The sequence below is a fragment of the Hemicordylus capensis genome, chromosome 17, assembly GCF_027244095.1.
Source record: "Hemicordylus capensis ecotype Gifberg chromosome 17, rHemCap1.1.pri, whole genome shotgun sequence".
NCBI classification, from domain to species: Eukaryota; Metazoa; Chordata; class Lepidosauria; order Squamata; family Cordylidae; genus Hemicordylus; species Hemicordylus capensis.
The window spans coordinates 6,455,624-6,475,184 of record NC_069673.1 but is presented as its reverse complement, the minus strand read 5'-3'; the positions used below and the strand labels follow the sequence as shown (position 1 = coordinate 6,475,184).

General features: G+C 46.2%; 1 protein-coding gene across 10 annotated transcripts in view; it reads left to right on the top strand.

Moving 5' to 3' along the window:
* Positions 1-19,561, top strand: part of ASTN2 (astrotactin 2) — a 582,654-nt gene that overhangs the window by 290,016 nt on the left and 273,077 nt on the right. For all 10 annotated transcript variants that reach the window (XR_008312700.1, XR_008312701.1, XM_053281796.1 and 7 more), the window contains one exon: positions 15,552-15,719. Coding sequence is in view for 8 of the 10 variants with exons in the window: in XM_053281796.1 (XP_053137771.1) it covers positions 15,552-15,719 (168 nt within the window). In the remaining 2 variants the exon portion in view is untranslated. The remainder of the gene's footprint in view (positions 1-15,551; positions 15,720-19,561) is intronic.

Sequence of the window (19,561 nt, the reverse complement as noted above, 5' to 3'; positions counted from 1 at the left end):
GGCGTCTCTCCCAGCCCTATCTGGAGATGCTGCCAAGGATTAGACCTGGGGCCTTCTGTATGTAAGCATGCAGGTGCTCTTCCACTGAACTGCATCCCCTTCCCCAAAGGGGAGTATCTCTTACAGTGCTCACATGTAGTCTCCCACCCAAATGGAAATCAGGGTGGATCCTGCTTAGCAAAGGGGACAATTCATGTTGGCTACCACAAGATCGGCTCTCTCCTCTCTACTGTCAGTGTTTAGGGACTCTGTTCTCTGTGTCCAGCCCTGAGCAGTGGTTCTGGAACTGAAGAAGAGGAAGAGATGTGCATATCTAGATGTTGGTCCAGAGTGTGGGAAACATTTAGAACGTTGGAGCAGGAATATGCTGTGTATTTCCAAGTCTTTCTCTACTCCAGAGGTGGGTTTAGATATTTTTAAAAAAAAAATAAAGAGGAAAATAAGAGTTGGCTCTCTTTTTGAAATACTGTCTCATCAAAGCTGAATGACGAGCGTTGAGGATTTTGTTTTAAACTGGCGGTGTTGTGTTCATCAGGGAATTGAGCTTATAAGACCACAGAAAATGAGACTAGAGCTGAAAGGTTTTTAATAAGTGTTTGAAGTGGGGTCAATCTCAGATGTGGTGATTGCATTTTTTATGTCCGAGGGGTCTCCTCTAGATTGCTTTTGTTTGGAGTTTTCAAAATGCTGTAAATAAAATCGGATTAAAATGTGGAAGCTCAGTGGGGTGGTGAACAAGTAGGGACATTGGGGAGAGAGCCAGGAAGAACCCTGAAGCCGTGCTTTCTGGCTAATTGGAGCCCCGCAGTAAAGAGGGAAAGACCTTCAACTGGGCTGTTAGGTGGGCAGATTTCAGGCTTGTGGTGTCTACTTCTTAACTGGAACCCCAAGGGACACCAGCCAGAGCCAGCCCCAGTGGCCTGGTGGAGTGCAGAGCAAGGTGCAGAATGCTGGCTCAGGGGTGGAGCCAATGACCCAAGGCACCCCCTGAGCATTGCACTGGAGTGATGACCTGGATAGAAAAGCACAACATACAAGCTGCATATATATATATAAATATAAATATACACACACACACACACACACACACACACCCACCCACACCAACAATCATACTTTGGACACATTATGTGAAGACCCAGCTCCCTTGAAAAGTCCGTAATGCTGGGGAAAATTAAGGAAAGAGAGAAGAAGAGGACGACCAGCAGCAAGGTGGATGGACTCGATGACGACAGCCATGAATGCACCACTGAGGGACCTTCAAGGCCAAGTTGAAGACAGACCATCCTGGAGAGCATCTATCTATGTGGTCGCTAAGAGTCGACACCAACTTGATCACACACATACACACACACACACACGCACAAAGCTTTACCATTGGCTAGCAGAGCTGCAGGAAGACCTGACCAAAGGCAATGAACTGATAGGTGTGGCAAGTAAAAACCACTCCACAAAAGAGAAACAGCTGGCATAAGCTTGCCCTGGCAGGAAACTCACTCACTCACTCTATAGTTAACCATTGGGAGTAAGGGACCCTTGCTGGTGAAAATCGCCCAGTAGATCTCAAATGTGTTCTGTCTGGCCAGCACTAAGGCACTGAGCACAGAGCTGGGGTTTCCTGGTTGCAAGTACACCCAATCCTATTAGATTCCCTCCAGCCACCCCCCCTCCGATGGGAGTAATGAGACTTCTAACCGTTGTTGTTTTTGTTTGTTTTTAAAGAAAACAATCGCGAAACCATGATTTTTAAAAAGTTCTTCATTCTTATCATGGTGGCAGCTGAAAACCGGGCCTTTTCTAGGGTCGCTCCAGGGCTTTGGAATGTGCTTCCTAAAAAAATTAGAGCCTCCGCTCCTCTGAAAGTCTTAGAGAAAAATCTAGCAACATACCTGTTTAATCCAGCTTTTAATTGTGTTGTAGTCGTTTGGCTTTTAGATTGTGAACCGCCCAGAGATTTGCATATAGGGTGGGATAGAAATATGTCACCTAAACCATCAATAGCACTGCATAATAATACAAGAGGCCCTTTTGGGTGCTAACTTGGGCCTTCCTCGTGGTTGCTAAAGGTAGCTTTTAAGAAGAAATAGTCTAGTGGTTGGGACTGAGGGTGCAAAGATGGATGCAGGCAGGGGCAAGAGAGCTCCTTCTGGGCCCAGAGACGCTCAAACCCTCTGTGAATTTATGCAGAGATGGTTCAGTTAAAAGATGTGATCATCTGTGATGCCCTTGCAGTAAGCAAGCCCTGGACTGGAGCAAATACCCGGAAGGGCTGGGCTGGGCTGGGCTTGCTGGCAGCCTGTCCTTGCAGAGGAGCAGCTTGAAATACGACGCCAATTAAAACAAGGCCAGTGTTTTTACAGCCAGCCGGCATCTTCTGTGTGGCAGATGACATAAAGCAGAGGGAGCATGGTTTTATGGGGGTGTTAGTGAGGACGGCTGATGAGGGGCACAGCAGCAGGTAGGGGAGGAGGGCGCGCCGGAGCGTGATGGCCAGCGTAGCCTGGGATGGGAACGCCGCCGCCTCGGGATGCTCTTGGCAGGAGATCGGGAGGTGAAGGCGCCTCTCGGTCTGTTGACTACATGCATTGATTGGTTGAGTTGACGTGAGCCACCTTGGGCATGCTTGGCGATTGAAAGGTAAGGTGGAAGTCATGTATCGGTATACACGACAGGTGTCCATCGGCAGTGGGAGGAATGGGAAAAGCACACCAAGGTATGCTTGGTGTCTCTCTCTCTCTCTCTCTCTCTCTCTCTCTCTCTCTCTCTCTCTCTCTCTCTCTCTCTCTGTATTGAGAGGCACCATAACAAATTGGGGTTCATCAGTAGCTTTCCATTTTGGACACTAACTTCAGAAAGTACTTAGGCAAGTTAGGCACTTGGAACTGGCCTAGATCAGTGCCTCCTCTAACACGAATTCCCAGGTGTTGTTGACTACAACTCCCATAATCCCCAGGCAAAAGCCATTAGGAACATAGGAAACTGCCATATACTGAGTCAGACCATTGGTCTGTCTAGCTCAGTATTGTCTTCACAGACTGGCAGCGGCTTCTCCAAAGCTACAGGCAAGAGTCTCTCTCAGCCCTATCTTGGAGAAGCCAGGGAGGGAACTTGAAACCTTCTGCTCTTCCCAGAGCAGCTTCATCCCCTGAGGGGAATAGCTTGCAGTGCTAACACATCAAGTCTCCCATTCATATGCAACCAGGGCAGACCCTACTTAGCTAAGAGGACAAGTCATGCTTGCTACCACAAGACCAGCTCTCTTCTCCTCATTGTAGCTGAGGATTCTGGGAGTTGTAGTCAACAACATTGCAGTACTTGGTTGAGGCACTGGACCCGATGTACAAGCAGTGACTTATAAAAGGATAGCCACATGATCGAGGCTTAAAGCATATAGATTCTTAATAAAAGATTGAATTTTTTTTTAAGGCCAACAAAATGGCAAATAAAGCATATGACTGTGGAGAGTAGAGAAATGAGCCCCCTTTTGCCTTCCAGCACATTGCAGCACGGAATTCAACGAGCTGATAATGTCACCTGTGTGATATTGCTGTTGATGGGTTAGGAACATAGAAAGCTGCCATATACTGAGTCAGATCATACGCCCATCTAGCTCAGTATTGTCTACCCAGACTAGCAGCAGCTTCTCCAAGGTTGCAGGCAGGAATCTCTCTCGGCCTTATCTTGGAGATCCTGTCAGGGAGAGAACTTGGAACCTTCTGCTCTCCCCAAAGCGGCCCCATCCCCAGAGGGGAATACCTTGCAGTGCTCACATGTGGTCTCCCATTCAAATCCAACCAGGGTGGGCCCTGCTTAGCTAAGGGGACGTCATGCTTGCGACCACCAGACCAACTCTCCTGGTTGTCCTGGGTTGCCAGCACACACCCTGTCAGAGGAGGATTCCAACATGGAGGCTGCAGAGGATTTGATTCCAGCATGAACGTAGAAGGCTGCCAGCCAAGAGGCATCCATGGAGGCGAGGCTCCAGGGGATAGCCAAGCCTCTGTACTCTACTCCCAGGCTCTGCCTCTCCCCTCTGACTCTTCCACCGCTCTGGAGAGTACCACACCAAGCCTTGGGGTCATGGACCTGGGGATGGGGCCATAGCTCTGTGGGAGAGCATCTGCTCTGCATGCACAAGGTCCCAGGTTCACTCCCTGGAAGCATCTCCAGGTAGGGCTGGGAGAGGTTCCTGCCTGAACAATAGGAGAGGTGCTACCGGTCAGTATAGACCAGGGATTCTCAACGTTGGGTTCCCCAGATGCTATTGGACTTCAGTTCCCACAATCCCCTGCCCCAGTGGCCTTTGGTTGGGGATTATGGGAGTTGAAGTCCAATAAAATCTGGAGACCCAACATTGAGAACCCTTGGTATAGACAATACTGAGACAGTAGACAGAGCGGAGTGAGGATGGCCCCGAGGTCTGACTTGGTTTAAGGCTGCATTCCTATGTAATGCCTCTGTAGGCACGAGCCTAGAACAGGAGAATGGAACTCTTTAGACACCCATTTCCAGCCCATCTCTTCTCTGCTAGGAACTCAGTTGAAAGATATATGTCCTGTGTGTGTGTGTGTGTGTGTGTGTGTGTGTGTGTGTGTGTGTGTGTGTGTTTGGGGCAGATGTTGGGGAAGTTGGTTCCCCCCCAACATCTGCATGGGTTATTGTGCACGGGGCAAGGGATGCTCACAGGTGTAAGGACCTGGGGGTGGGGTGGGGTAAGGAAGATGTTATTTCTTCTGGAAAAGAAGTTATTTCTCCCTAGTGAGAGATTGGCATACAGCTTGGCCTGCTCTAATGAGAGGCTGTAATTACCCTGAGTTTTTATATGCATTGAGCGTGACGGTGAAATGCTGAATTAATGATGGAGCCGCACAGCAACATGCCCAGTGTCACTAGACAATGACGGGGTGTGGGGGGGCGGGTGGTTGGTCTGCCCCCTGGGCAGCAAGTCCTATTTGCATGGGTTGCCGGCTGACTAGAGATGGCTACGGGTTCACTGCAGGAGAGTCCTTGAGTCCAGTCCGCGTTGCACAGGCCTTGACTGTTTTGGAAAAGCTGAAGCTAAAAGAGCAGGCAAAGATGCAGATCGGAACCAGCCGGGTTGGTGTGTACCTTGTTCCCAGGATGGCAAAGCACTGAATAAGCCGTGACTTCATTTCGCTCCCGGATGCCATGCCGTGATTGGCGTGCAGCTGAACTTTAATTGTTCTATCTGAAGATTGTTTATCTCCTTTCCCCATGGCTGTCTCCACCGCGATGCTGACAGAATTGGATGCAGCGATTACCGGCTCGCCTCTAATTTTCCTCTAGATCTCTGCAGACAGAAATGTGGGGATGGGGAGAGCTTCCACTTTGGCTTTAATTAAGCATGTTGCTTGGAATTGTGCACTTTTGACAAACGCTGCCTCTCTCTTTGTCTTCCACCCTTAGAGGTGGCCTTCTGTTAGGTTTGTTTTTCCAGGTGCTTACACCTGTGAGCATCCCTTGGCCCGTGCACAATTGTTTGCTAAGTTTCAGAGCTGAACCAGCTCCATTCGATGACTGTAGCAGTGTGGGGGGAGAGGGCAAGATGCAGAGTAACCCTTGGGATGTCAAGAATTAGCTCCCGATTTTTCATCCTGCTTTGCCTATTTGGTGCATCTCCAAAACCCAGTGATAGGAAAGGGAACAAGCTTGCCTTGTGGATTCTGGAGTTCATTGTTCACGAACGAGGGCCTTATACTGGGTCTGCTTTCTATTTGTTGACCTGGAACGTGGATCCCACTGCCTGGAACAAATTGGAACCGATTCATGTTACTATGAAGCACGTTGCTAACATTCTGGCTTGAGTACAGCAGCGTGTTATATGTAGGGCTGCCTTCGAAAGAGTTTGGGAGCTTGAGCTGGTTCAGAACGTGGGCAAAATGGCTCACGAGAGATTGCCGCATCTTGCTAACACGCAACGATCTGTGCTGGCTTCCAGTCTGTTTCCAGAGACAAGCCAATGTGCTGGAGTTGGCCTGTAAAGCTCTAAAGAGCATGGGGGCTGGAGTGTCGGCAGGGCTGCCTTCTCTCCTTTAAACCTGCCTATCCATCAAGGCAGTGCCCTGCATTGCAAGGCCCGGGAACCAGTGGTGGCCCGCATCAAGTCTCCCCGACTATTGGACCTGTGTGAAGCTTCAGCCAAAGCTGAATACTCTCTACAGGGTCCACCTGGCACCATGCGGAGATGACCCTTCTCACCATGTAGTGCTGGGCAAACCGCAGTGCTACGTGGTGAAAATGGTCAACGGGAGTCTTCTTGAGCCCCTGCCCCATCTTGGAAGGTGTGCACAGAGCACTGAGAAGAATAGCCCTTCGCAGAGCTTGTCTCCTAGAGCTCTTGAGAGAGGGCAACATCTTGCTTAAAGAGCCTCCCCAGCACTGAGAAAAGAGTAGTACTGGGCAGAGGTCAGCATGGGGAAATGGATCTCCTCACATGGGATATTTTTAGCCCAAGTGGCCTCTGCTTGAAAAATAGTGACGGTCACTGCATTGAGGTCATCTTCTGAGGGCCCTTCTCTGGAATCCGCCTGCCTTCAGAAATAAGACAGATGTCTACCGGAGAGTGGGGCTTTTATGTGGTGGCACCTCAGGATTCCCCTTGCTAGAGAGGTTGACCTGGCACCTTCAGTCTAATCTTCTAATTGCTCCCGCGCCCATTCAACTGATCTATAAATATCGTCATTGGTTTTCTATCCATTTTATGCAGGTGTTTTCATCCTGTCTGGTAGGTTGATTTTATAGGCACTATGTTAAAAAAAATTATTTATTTATTTATTTATTTATTTATTTATTTATTTATTTATTTATTTATTTATTTATTTACATTAGTATAGTTTGTTCCGGCGTATTTATTATTGGATCTTAATTTTGAAGTTAGCTGCCTCAAGGACTTCTATACTGCAAAGGCAGGATATACATTTTGAAAAAATGGGTGTGTTGGTGTGTAGTCGTGGTTGACCTTCCTCCCCCACTATAGGCTTTATTTCAGGATCTCCGAATGACTTGTATCTCTTTGACATTGAGAAAGAGAGATAAGAACCAGACAGTTTAGTGTGTGGACCTCCAAAACATCTGGTAAAAAGATAAATAGAGTTTCTCTTAGATCAAAAAGAATTTGGCAGACCAAGAATCGGCAAATAAGCTAAAGACAGAAATGTGAATTCTTTCAGTTGAATTGGAAAACACTACTACTTTGATCTCTCTCTTTTTTTTAAGAGGGAAGGAAAGTAAAAGAGGAAGAAGGAAATGCAGCCAAGTATTTTTGGCGGCGGCTGTGGCTCTTAAGACATTTAACAAAGGGAAACAACAAAGTCCATGGCTGCTTTATCCCATTTTGTTCATGATAAATAATGCTTGAAACTAAAAAAAAAAAACCCCAACCCAAAACCCAACCCCTTCAAGCCTTGTCTCTCTTGCAGAAGCTTTAAAAGGCTCACTGAACTTTGATGGAGACCTCTGGATGAGGCCTTGGAACCGGTGAAGCTGCTTTAGCCATTTCTTCTTTGATACAAATGGGGAGGGTACACAGAAGGAGGGATACAATACAGCAAAACAGACAATGGTTGGACGTCCCTGTAGACCCCTATACAACGAAGAACCAGTTCCACTGGAGGTAACGCAGCCACAACAACTCACCCTCCTCTCTCCATCAGCTGTTTCTAATGGCAGGCATTGCTTGATCTGTTGGAGGCCCAGCGATATGTTCTTGCAGTGCTGGGTTGACTGTCTTTCTGCCAAAAAATAATGGCAGGCAAAGCTGTAATTATGAATCAAGCTCCCATGTGTTGGTTGAGAACTTTGAAAGGGATACAGTGGCAAGCCTGCAATGATTGATTCACAAGTCCCTCTTGTTGGAGGCTAGGAACTGTAAAATAATAATGTAATTGGAGACCTCTGATGTCCACAATAAGGTTCACGTTTGAAGCCTGCTTTCTTTCTGCAACAGACAGTTATCTTATTTTGCTGAAATTGTTCTCCTCTGTGCAAGCAGGGGAGTGAGAAAATATTGATGCAGGGTACACATGAACCCTGAGTGCCTACCCTCTTAGCTAGATCACCTTTGGGGCGCGTGCTCTGTCTTTCTTCCTCCCATCTGATTGTGATTGGTGGCTGATATGGAAGCTCCACTTGGCTAGTATGGGTAAAAAGCTACTGGTAAGCTTCCCTTTCCCACAGATTTTTATGGGGCAGGGGTGCCCCCTGAAAATTCAGTCATCTGAAAACCTTTGATTTTAGATGAGAGATGCTTTTCATTTTTACCTGTGCTTTACAGAGGGTGGATATAGTAAATTCTGGTACCCATCTTAATGTGTGTGCCATATAAGCTGTCAGGACTGTGTACAGGGCAACCTCGTTACCCAACCTTGGAATATGTGTGGGAGAAAGTGGTTAAATGACCTCAGAGGTCATTTCCAGCCACCATTTTGTCAGATGGAGCCATTTTGTGGTTCTTTTTGTTCTTGAAATTTGTTTTCTGTGAAAAATGGTGGAATAATGACAAGATTTGGTCTTCTTGGGGGTTTGCAGGACTGCTGGAGGCCAATGGAGCACGGTAGGGTTAGGGGCAGGCCTTCCATTCTCACCGCTGAGTAGACTCTCAAACATGTCCGCAGGTAGATGTCACATCCTTACTTGGGAGTAGACTATCAGCCTTACTCATGAGTGACACAGTTATTTATTAAATTTATAGTGACACATTTATTTATTACATTTATAGATGGCCCCATCCAAAGGTTCTGGGCAGTGCACAAGAAGTAAAAACACACACCATAAAAACAAACACCATTTAAAAGACACTGCTTAAAACAATATAAAAACAATTTCAAAACAACTCAAAGTGTTTAAAACCAATTAAAATACTTTAAAGCAATTTTAAAACCTTGGAAGGCCAGGCCAAACAAATTAGTTTTTAGGGCTCGCTTAAAGGCCAACAGCGAGCCTAAACTGCGGATATCTGCTGGGAGTACATTGCTTAGGCCAGGATCAGCTACAGAGAAGGCCCAATTCCGAGTTGTCCCCAGACGTATTGGTGGTAACTGGAGATGGACCTTGCCAGATGACCTCAACATGCGATGTGGACGCATGTTGGACGCAGAAGAAGCCAGGTGCTCTCCAAGGTAGCCTGGACCCAAGCCGTTAATGGCTTTTAGGGTAATAACCAGCACTTCGTATTTCACCTGGAAACATATCAGCAGCCAGTGCAACTGTTTCAAAACAGGATCATATGGGTTATCCCAGAGACCAGTACATTTTGAAGTTTCCGAACTACATACAAAGGCAGCCCCACGTAGAGCGCATTGCAATAGTCAAGCCTGGAGGTTACCAGCTGATTCACCACTGTTTTGAGATCGTTCTCTTCAAGGAATGGATGCAGCTGTCGAGTCAGCCAACATTTATGGAAAGCGCTCCTGGCCATAGCCTCCACCTGAGATACCAGGGTGAGGCCTGGATCCAAAAGCATTCCCAAGCCGTGTACCTGTTCCTTCTGGGAGAACGTAACCCCACACAGCACAGGAACATCTAACTTATCCCTCAAATTCCGATCCCCCACAATGAGCACTTGCCTTGCGTGGATTCAGCTTCAACTTATCGCTCATCCAGCCCATTACTGCCCGTAGGAAGGCATTTAGGGAGTGAATGCCATTGCCGGATGATGATGATGATGATAATGATAAGGCGAAAGAGATAGCATACTAAAAACATGCTGCACCAAATCTGCTGATAACCTCACCCAGAAGTTTCATGTAGATGTTAAAAAGCATTAGTGACGGAATGGAGCCCTGAGGGATTCATATAGTAGCTCCCGTTTCGAAGAGCAACCGCCGCCAATTTCCACCAACTGGAATCTACCAGAGAGATAGGAGCGGAACCACTGCAGAGCAATGCCTCCTATCCCCAACTCCCCCAGGCATTCCAGAAGGACACCGTGGTCGATGGTATCAAACGCCACCAAGAGATCCAAAAGAACCAACAGTCACACTCCCTCTGTCGTTTCCTTGGTAAAGGTCATCCATCAGGCTGACCAAGGCGGTCTCCACCCCATAGCCCGCACCTAAAGTCAGTTTGAAATGGGTCCAGATAATCAGTTTCTTCCAACACTGCCTGGAGCTCGTTAGCCAGTGTCACTACTCTCAGTCACCTTGCCCAACCATGGGAGATTGGAGACCGGCCTATAACTATCCATCACTGAAGGATCTTGGGGAGGCTTCTTCAGAAGTGGTCTAATCATTGCCTCCTTCAAACAAGGAGGCATCCTACCCTCCCTCAGTGATGAGTTAATGATATTAACTAGGCCAGCTCCAACAATTTCCCTGCTAGATAGAAGCAGCCAAGATGGGCAAGGATCCAGAGAACAAGTGGTAAGCCACACCACCCCAAGCAGCTTGTCCACGTCCATAGGCATCACAGCTTGAAACTGATCCAATCTAATACTGCAAGAGGGTTTGCTGGACACCACCTTAATAGACTGCAAAAACAGTGGAGTCCAAGTCAGCCCAAATAAGGGAGATTTTGTCCACAAGGAACCCATTAAAAGCATCACAGTAGATAGAACATAATCTTGAGGGACTGGTTCGAACGGGAAGGATCCTAAATCAAACTCCTCACAATCCGGGGTAACTCTGCTGAACGTGAACCTGCAGAAGTGATGCTTTTGCTGAACGCACCACCTCCGCATAAAGGTTTAAATGGGCATTGCGCTGTGTCCGGTCACATTCGAGCCGAGTTCTCCTCCACTTGAGTTCCAGTTACGTATCTTTCTGCTTGCGTATAAGCAGTTCATCCTGATCTGTGAGTAACTTTTCAATCTCAGGGGTAGATGTCCCCTTTACTTATGAGTACATATACTCTTGAGTAAGGACAAAAGGTTTACTTCTGTACAGGTTTCCTGTCTACTTGTGAGCAGACCTATCCCTTACTCATGGTTGGTTTACTTGAGAAAGGATTGCTTAAGACAGACTGTGGTCTGCTTGTGAGTCATCCTTACTCAGTATACTTTATGCCTTCTGAGCAAGGTTGTGAACTACTTGTGAGTAGAACCCACCTTACCTGTGAGCTGGTTTACTCTTGAGAAAGGCTGAAAGGTTTACTTCTGAGTAAGGCTGTAGACTACTCATGAGCAGGCATCCTTGCTCATGTTTAGAACCCACCTTTACTTCAGAGTAGGTTTATGCTTGAGAAAGGTTTACTTGTGAGTAAGCTTGTGGTTTATTTGTGATCAGGCATGCATCCTTGCTCAAGAGTAGAACCCACCCTTACTTCAGACTAGATTTACTGAAAGGTTTACTACAGAGTAAGGCTGTAGTCTACTCATGAGCAGGCAGGCATCCTTGCTCATGAGTAGAACCCACCCTTACTTCAGTGTAGGTTTACTCTTGAGGCTGAAAGGTTTACTGCTAAGTAAGGCTGTGGTCTACTCATGAGCAGGCATGCATCCTTGTTCATGGGTAGAACCCACCCTTGTCTATGAGCAGGTTTATTCTTGAGAAAAGCTGAAAGGTTTACTTCTGGGTAAGGTTGTGGTCTATTTGTGACCAGACAGGCATTCTTGATCATAGGTAGAACCCACCCTTACTTCAGAGTAGGTTTACTCTTGAGAAAGGTTGGAAGGTTTACTTGAATAAGGTTTCAGTTCTACTCACAAGAAAGGGTACCGTCTACTAGTGATTGAAGGTGGACATTACTGTTAAGTAAGGGTGTAGTACTACTCATTTATCAGCCTTGACTAGACCCTCATTGTCACACATGAGTAATTGTGTGTCTACCTGTGAGTAAATCAGGGTCTACTCATGAGGATGGCTCAAATGATGCAAGGTTTTCTTAGGAGTAAGGATGTGCATCTCTTTGTTAGGTGAGTTCCACTCATGTATAAAGGTGTGGGGCATAGAGTGAGATCTGCTTGACACAAATGATGCAAGGTTTTCCTGCAGGTAAGATGGTGGGTCTGCATGCAGGTAAGGCTGAATTCTACTCAGGTGTAACGATGTAGATTCTTGGAGCCTTATTACTGGAGCAGCATAATGTATATGCACAATAAGTCTTCACAGCTTCTATGGCACAAAAGTTAAGGTGGGCACCTTGATTTTCTTTCTGCATGTTTATTAAAAGACAAGTGAAAACTGAAAGCATCTTGATTCTCATCTTAAACCAAATGTTTAGGTGTCAATCATTATCAAGTCTCTCTCAAATACATGGAAGTAGAAGTTGTTTGACTAATTGGTAGATTTTGTTACTTGTGGTATGATTATGCTTTTCATGAGTGTTTTTAGACAGAGACCCCCTTGCACATCCTTTTGGATGAACATTTGAGCTATAACTGACTTCAGATAAACACTTGGACCCATGTCCAAGGTGATCCTTCCGTCTCCACTGCCATGACCATTCTTATTTATTCAAGAACTGGTGGCCCTTTCTAATTTGTTGGCCTTGGGAAGTTTATGAAGTAAACCAGTCCTGATCTTTACAGTCCTAGGTTTTTGTCCTAAAGCTCCAAGTTAGCGCCAAGTCTGTGCTATTAACCACATTAATCAGGGTTCCCCCGCAGTATATATTTGAAAATGTCATTAGTTCATCGGGCGTCCCCATCACTCTGAGAAATCCGTTCCAGGTTCTGGCGGTTTCCATGACATCAACTGTGCAAAACATAGCTTTAATGGGGCAGTTTTTCCAGTTCACCTCTGATCTTTTGCTGCAGTATTATAATCAATGTAATTGGAGATCAGAGTTAATGAGGACCTTGGCGTGGCGAAATCCCCCAAGTCATGTTGGGCTTTGGATGTTAGATAAGGAAATGATTGGGCTCAACTGAAAATCAATTTGCCTAATTAGAAGATGTATATTCCCACCAGGCCATGGTGGGGGAGGCATCTTAAAAACAACACGCACACAACCAATTAAGGCAGGTGTTTGGCAGCAATTCCAAGTTACACTCTTGACTGAAAAACAGGCATTTTCTGGGCGATAAGACTGTCTCTGCCTTCAGTTCCATTCACGTGTTGTCAGGATATGGACCTAGATTCTTCCATTTCATAGGCTGCCTTCTGCCTGGAAGTTTTTTCCAGCACTTGTGCAGGTGTGGTAGAAGTTCACTGTTTCCAAGAACTATCTAAACACTTCTGAGAACTATCTGAAAACCCATCTCTTCACCCAAGCTTTCTAAAATTGTCTGTTTTAATTTTATGGTTGATTTTAAAGTGTTGAGTTGTTTTCACTTTTTATATGTGTTTTAATTGTTTTGTGTTAACCGCCCAGAGATGAAAGTTTGGGTGGTATAGAAGTTTGATTGATTGATGAATGAATGAATGAATAGCTGGTCGAGAGCTGTTCAGTCCTCTATCTCCAGATTTGGGTGCAAGTGAACACGGAAGCTTGAAATGGTGCAAGCATTTCCTTCTTGGTGGCCTAGACCTGTTCAATATGTGGCTTTCTAATCCTGACTGCATGGTGAGTTGATTGTGGGTTGTTTCAGCACCGCAGAGAGCTGACCACTGTGATGTTTGTGCTAGATTGGGGAGGGAGGGCGGTTTGTGACAAAATGGTCAACTGTATAGGGTGTGTGTCGAGCAAATATGAATGCTCCCCTTTGCTAAAATGATTTCCTGCTAAACAGGGCCCACCCTGGTTTGCATTTGGATGGGTGACTACTTGTAAGCAATGTCTGCTATAAGGTATTCCCCTGAGGGGATGGGGCCGTAGCTCAGTGGCAGAGCATCTGCTTGCATGCAGAAGGTCCCGGGTTTGATCTGTGGCAGCATCTTCAGGTAGGGCTGGGAGAGACACCTGCTGAAACCTTGGAGACAGTGTTCTCTCTAACAGGGATTCTCAGATGTTGTGGACTACAGCTCCCATAATCCCCAAGCAGTATTTCCTCTAAGATGTGTGCATGTACCTGCACTCACAGTTCTTTGCTTTTCTTTGATTCAGTATAAGGGGTGTGTGTGAGAGAGAGAGAGAGAGAGAGAGAAAGAAAGAGAGAGAGAGTTCTATTTAAAGGTTTGCACACTTGATTGACAGAAAGCCCCTGTGCATAGGCAGGGAAGCCCCGTTTAGAGCCTTGGTTGAGAGAGGCAGCAGGAGAGTGTTGAGGCTGTGTTGGTTTTGATGCAAAAGGGCCCCTGCAGATAGGCAGGGAAACCCCAGTTAGAATCTTGGGTGCGGGAGGCAGGTAGCAGTTAAAGACGGTTGATTGACAGGGAAGGGTCCCTGCAAACAGGCATGGAAACCCCAGTTAGAATCTTGGGTGGGGGAGGCCGTTGTGGGGAGTCGAGGGCCTGAGAGAAAAGGAAGGGTTTAGAGCTGGAGAGAGAGAAATGTAATTTGAGGAGGAGTTGGAAGAGAGATGGGGGGAAGCAGAAAAGGAATCGGTTAATTAAGATTGTGAAGGCTGGGGTGATGCAGAAGGAGAGGTTGCAAAATAGCACCATCCAAATAAATGGAAATAAGAAATACTGTTGCTCTGCTGTAATGTCAGTGTTATGCAGTGCTGACAGGAATTTCTTCAGAAACGTGTGCATACCTTGAAGTATTCTTTGTGTTTAAAACCGGGTTTGTTTTTAAACCAAACTGGTGCATCTTGTTTATGCCACTGGCCTGCTTCTTGAACTTGGATGCCCTTCTTCTTAATTAGAAATTTACAGGTGTATTTTTAATTGTTGAGAACCGCCTTGAGACCCTAGTAGTAGGTGGTATATACACCTGCCAAACAAACAGACAGACAAAACCAGGAGCCGCACACACCAGATTAAGCTAGCCGGCTCAGAGATGCAGGTCAAGGAGCCTCTGTGGTGGGAGGGGACACGTAAACCCCCTCTGGGCTGGAAAAACGTGGTTCCTCACGTACCTGCAAGCTGGTTTGGTGGGCACTGCCCAGTCTGAACCATCCCTTTGGGACTTGTGTCTCCATTGACTAGGCTGCTGAGCTTGCCCCCAAAGACTCTCACAGATAGATAGTGTTGGGGGCCAGTTTGCATGCGGTGGCCATTTGCCTCCTTGGTTTGCTTGTGCCTATAAAGCCCTGGGCGGCTTGGGCCTTGGGTATTGAAGAGAACGTCATCTTCGTTATGAACCCCACTGCCCATTGAGGTCATCAGGAGAGGCCCGTCTGCAGTTGCCACCGGCTCGTCTGGTGGCTACTCAGGGACGGTCCTTCTCCACTTCTGCCCTGAAGCTTTGGAATATGCTCCCTGCTGAAAGAAGAGCCTCCCCATCTCTGACAACTTTTAAAAAGCCTTTAAAGACTTTTAATTCATTATTGCTTTAATAGTTTTAACATTGTTTTATAATATTGTTTTGAAAATTCTAAATTGTTGTAATGTTTTAACATTTCTGTTGTCATTTATTTTGCTTGGTTATAAACCGCCCAGAGACGTATTTTTTGGGTGGTATAAAAATATAATTAATAACTAACTAACAATGAATGAATGAATGAATGGATGGATGTAAGTGCCTCGGAAGCTAGAATCTGGCTTGCTTATTGAACTGACGTTTCCTCTCCTGTTCCATTTCCCTCCTGTGGCTTCGGCTCCGATCTGCAGGCAGCAGCTTTGTCGTGAGCGAAGGAAGCTACCTGGACATCTCGGACTGGCTGAACCCTGCGAAGCTCTCCCTCTATTACCAAATCAATGCCACTTCTCCTTGGGTGAGAGATCTGTGTGGGCAGAGGACCACAGATGCTTGTGAGCAGCTGTGTGACCAGGAAACTGGTAAGTAGGCTGTGGGGTGATGCTTTTATGCCCTGTGCCCAGGGCCTAGTGAAGGAGAAAGGCAGGAGAAGGTGTTTGCGGCTGTTTTGGTCCCCCTGAATGAGGGAGGGAGAGAGGGAGGGAAAACAACCCCGAAACGAAAAACAAACAAACAGTACAGCTAATTATTACCAAGATGCAAGCTTTGGGACCCTGTGGATTCTTCATCATGTTCAGAGCTAACTGAAGTCATGTGTTACCTTTCAGGCTGATAATTATCTGCCTTTTGTTTTCTGTCATGAGGACGAAGTTTGCATCGTGGGCTCTGTTAACTGGCTCATAGCTAGATCTCCTTGGACGGCTTTGTTTTGTTTTTCTTGCCGTGGTTTCATTTGTGTTGATATTTAACTTGGACTAGCTGCTGCTGTGTGAACCATCATAACGGTCAGGTGAAACCTATGGGCCAGTACACCATGCACAGATCCTTCCGCTCCTGCCCTTTTCCCTTTGCAATTTCATCTGGTTAAGGGTGTTTTTGCTTTTTGCTTTTGTTTTTGTTAAATGTCAATTTTAGTGAGCAGCTTGAGGAAAGAGGACAGCGCTCTCGGTTCTATTCACATTGGAAAATAACTGAAGGTGTTTTGATTCAGCTTTTACTCTAGCTGTGACACAGTTTTTTGTCCATGACAGACAAGACAAGGAGGCAGCTGATAAATGGAAGCTTCCTTGTTTTTGAGTCATTGAGTCTTGCGTCGTCTTTGGGTTATTTGGTTACTGTTCTGCTGGTTTTTTTATTTGTCTGCTGTAGGTGATTAATTGATTATTTTTCTATGTTTTAATTCTGGTCTGTTGACCATGAAAAAAATAAAGTGTACGCATGTTTGGTTGATTGGTTTAAAGCTGGAAATGAAATTGACTTGAGGCGAACCTTGGATACTTTTTCATGTTAAAAACAAACATAAGACAGAAACATGAAGAAGTTCAAAGAGAAGGTGAGGAGTCTAGCAAATAAAATAGTAATGGGGATATGATATCCATCTTAAAGTACCTGCAGGCCTGTTGCATAACAGAAGGAGCAGACTTGCTTTCGGTTGCTCCTGATAGTAGGGCTAGAAACACTTGGTTGAAATAGCAAGGAAGCAGATTCAGGTTTGCCATTAGGAGGAGTTTCCTAATTGTTAGGCTGTGGAACAGTCTGCCTCATGAAGTGGTGGTCTCTCCTTGGCTAGAATTTTTCAAACAGAGGCTGGATGGCTACCGATTAGGGGTGCTGGAGCAGATTCCTGCGCTCTGCGAGGGATTAGTCTAGAAGGCCTCTAAGGTCCCTTCCAGTTCTCTGATTCCTAGTTACAAAGAGCTTCATAGCAAGAGGTTGAAATGGGGGCTGTTAACTCACCTTGGGTGACTTTCACCGACGCAATTATCCAATATAGCCCCCCATGCTATCTACTCTGAAGGAAACTTTGTGTCGCCCAAGGATCAGTTTCCCCTTGATGTCGATGGCTCCGTGATCTCCCAGGATTTCCCCCCTTTTATACCTTTCTTCCTTGACGTTGAATTTCCCTTTGGAAGGTGAGATGTCACCTGGCAGGGGCTGCAGTATGATCTTGCCATGCCCTGTCCTCTCTACAAAGGCCCTGCTAATTATTTCCAGCCTTTGCACTCTCTGCTCATCAACACGTTTGAATCTTGGCACTGAAGTACGGGAGCTGGCACTGTTGGAGGTTTGGATTCTGATAGGCTTAACCTTTGGTTTGAAATACATCTCTGCTGCACTGCAGAGGGTGCAGTCTTCCCAGTTGTTTTTTTAAAAAGTCTCCTGCTGTTATTAAGCTAGTTAGAGATCAGCTTGTGTGGATTCTCTCCCTGCCCCCTGCTCATTATTTCCCACCTTGCTTCCAATGTGGAATTCAAAATGGCATAGGGGGGATTCTCAGAGAGTCTTCAATCCAAGAACTGACCAGACCTATTGTTTCCAGGGACTGTGCCCTGGAAACAGGATTTGCCCTGCCTTAGGTCCATTACCCCAAAATAGGATGTTTCTTTCCAAGCCAGTTTAAACTGTTGGCGGAATTGAGTGGTAAAGGTAACTCTGAAGGCTGAGGGTAGTGTGCAGGTGTGAGAAGTTTCTCCCCCACCTTTCGTTTTTGTTTTAACGGCATTTACGCTCCCATGTGAAATTTTGCAGGAGTAAAGCACACTTATGCGACCAAATGAGAAAACTAACCAGACCGTTCTAGATGGCAGGTGGGGATCTCAAAGTGACAACTAGCAGAGCAGGCAGAGGGGTGGCTTGAACATTTCTACTTGGCTATTGTTGCTTCTGGTGGGATGGTTTTATGTGGAGGGACATTTTAAAGTCTGAAGGAGTATTATCTGTTCTCCCACCGGTCTTCTTATAACCTTATTATTTTGTGTATATGGACCGGCTCGTGCCCTAGCCAATCTGTGCTTTCATCTTGCTGGCAAGAATTACATCCTCTCTCCACCCCACCTCCAACTTCTACCACTGAGTTTGTTCAGGGAAATTTGTACATTTCCCTCTCTCCTCTCCATAAACCCCATCCATAGCAAAGAACTGTGTTAAGGCCTGGGACACATTGTTTGCCCTTGCTAAAGTTGCCCCCCCCATTATATTTGTTAGCCACCCCATAACAAATAGTTCTCTGGGCAACTCACGCCAACACAAGTTGTTGACCTTGTTTTGGCATGCAGGCCTTAGCTTCAGGGTGATGTAAAACCATCCTTTTGTATAATGTAGCTGGAAGAAGAGTCCTTTTAAAGACAAATCTTGAAATTAGTGTAGCTGATTACAGGAAATGAGCCCACAGAAATGGCTTAAAATAGCATAATGCAAGATGACTTGGGTGGATGCCTTCCTACACTACTTGGTTAAAGTGGGATTGCTGAGTAGGACCCCAGAGTTCTTCTCTTTCTTCTATAATACTAGAATTTAGGGTTATCCAGTGATGTTGATTGGCAGTAGATTCAGGGCAGAGAAGAGAAAGTACTTGGCACATTCCACACATGTCTTAAGGAACTTACTGCCACAAGAATGTGCAAGGGTTTTGTTTAGAGGGGATTAGACTGATTCATGGAGGAGTGGTCTGCCATTGTCTATTAGCCATGATAGCTAAATGGAACTGATGGTTGCCTGTGGGGGAGAACAACAGAGCAGGACTATTGTCTTCAAGCCCTTTGCTTCATGTGGGCTTTCCGGAGGCATCTGGTTGACTGTTGCCAGCAGGATATTGGACTAGATGGATCCGACAGGGATGGGGAGTAGCTCAGTGGGAGAACATTTACTTATGGATAGATGGTCCCAGGTTCAATCCCTAGCATCTCCAGGCACGGCTAAGAAAATACCCATCTGGAACTCTAGAGGGTCACTTTCAGCCTGAGCTAGATGGACCAAGGATCTGACTCTAGAAGGCAGCCTCCTATATAGCCTATGGTCCTCAGTCAGATCTAGCAGGACTGCTTTTATGTTCTTAAAAAGGTTGTGGGATTACACCTATCCCCTCTCTTCTGGTTAGCCATGAAAGCTAAAGAGAATCTCCATGTTTAGAGGCAGGATGTGGGCTTCCCAGGAGCAGCTGGTTGGCCATTGTGAGAAGCAAGAAGCTGTATGAGATGGACCTTTGGTCTGACCCAGCAGGGCTGCTTGTAGGTTCTTATGGCCAAACAGAACTGATGCCTGAGTTAGGCTCTTTCCAGAAAGTTGTGTGTTTAAACCTGCAGTTCTTTGGGTTCAGATGCAGTCTGGCTCCTCCTGAAATCATGGCCCAAAGTGAACATAGTGTTGTGCCCCATATGTGCCACATTCCTACTGACTGCTATGCTGCATGGTGCGTCATCATAGG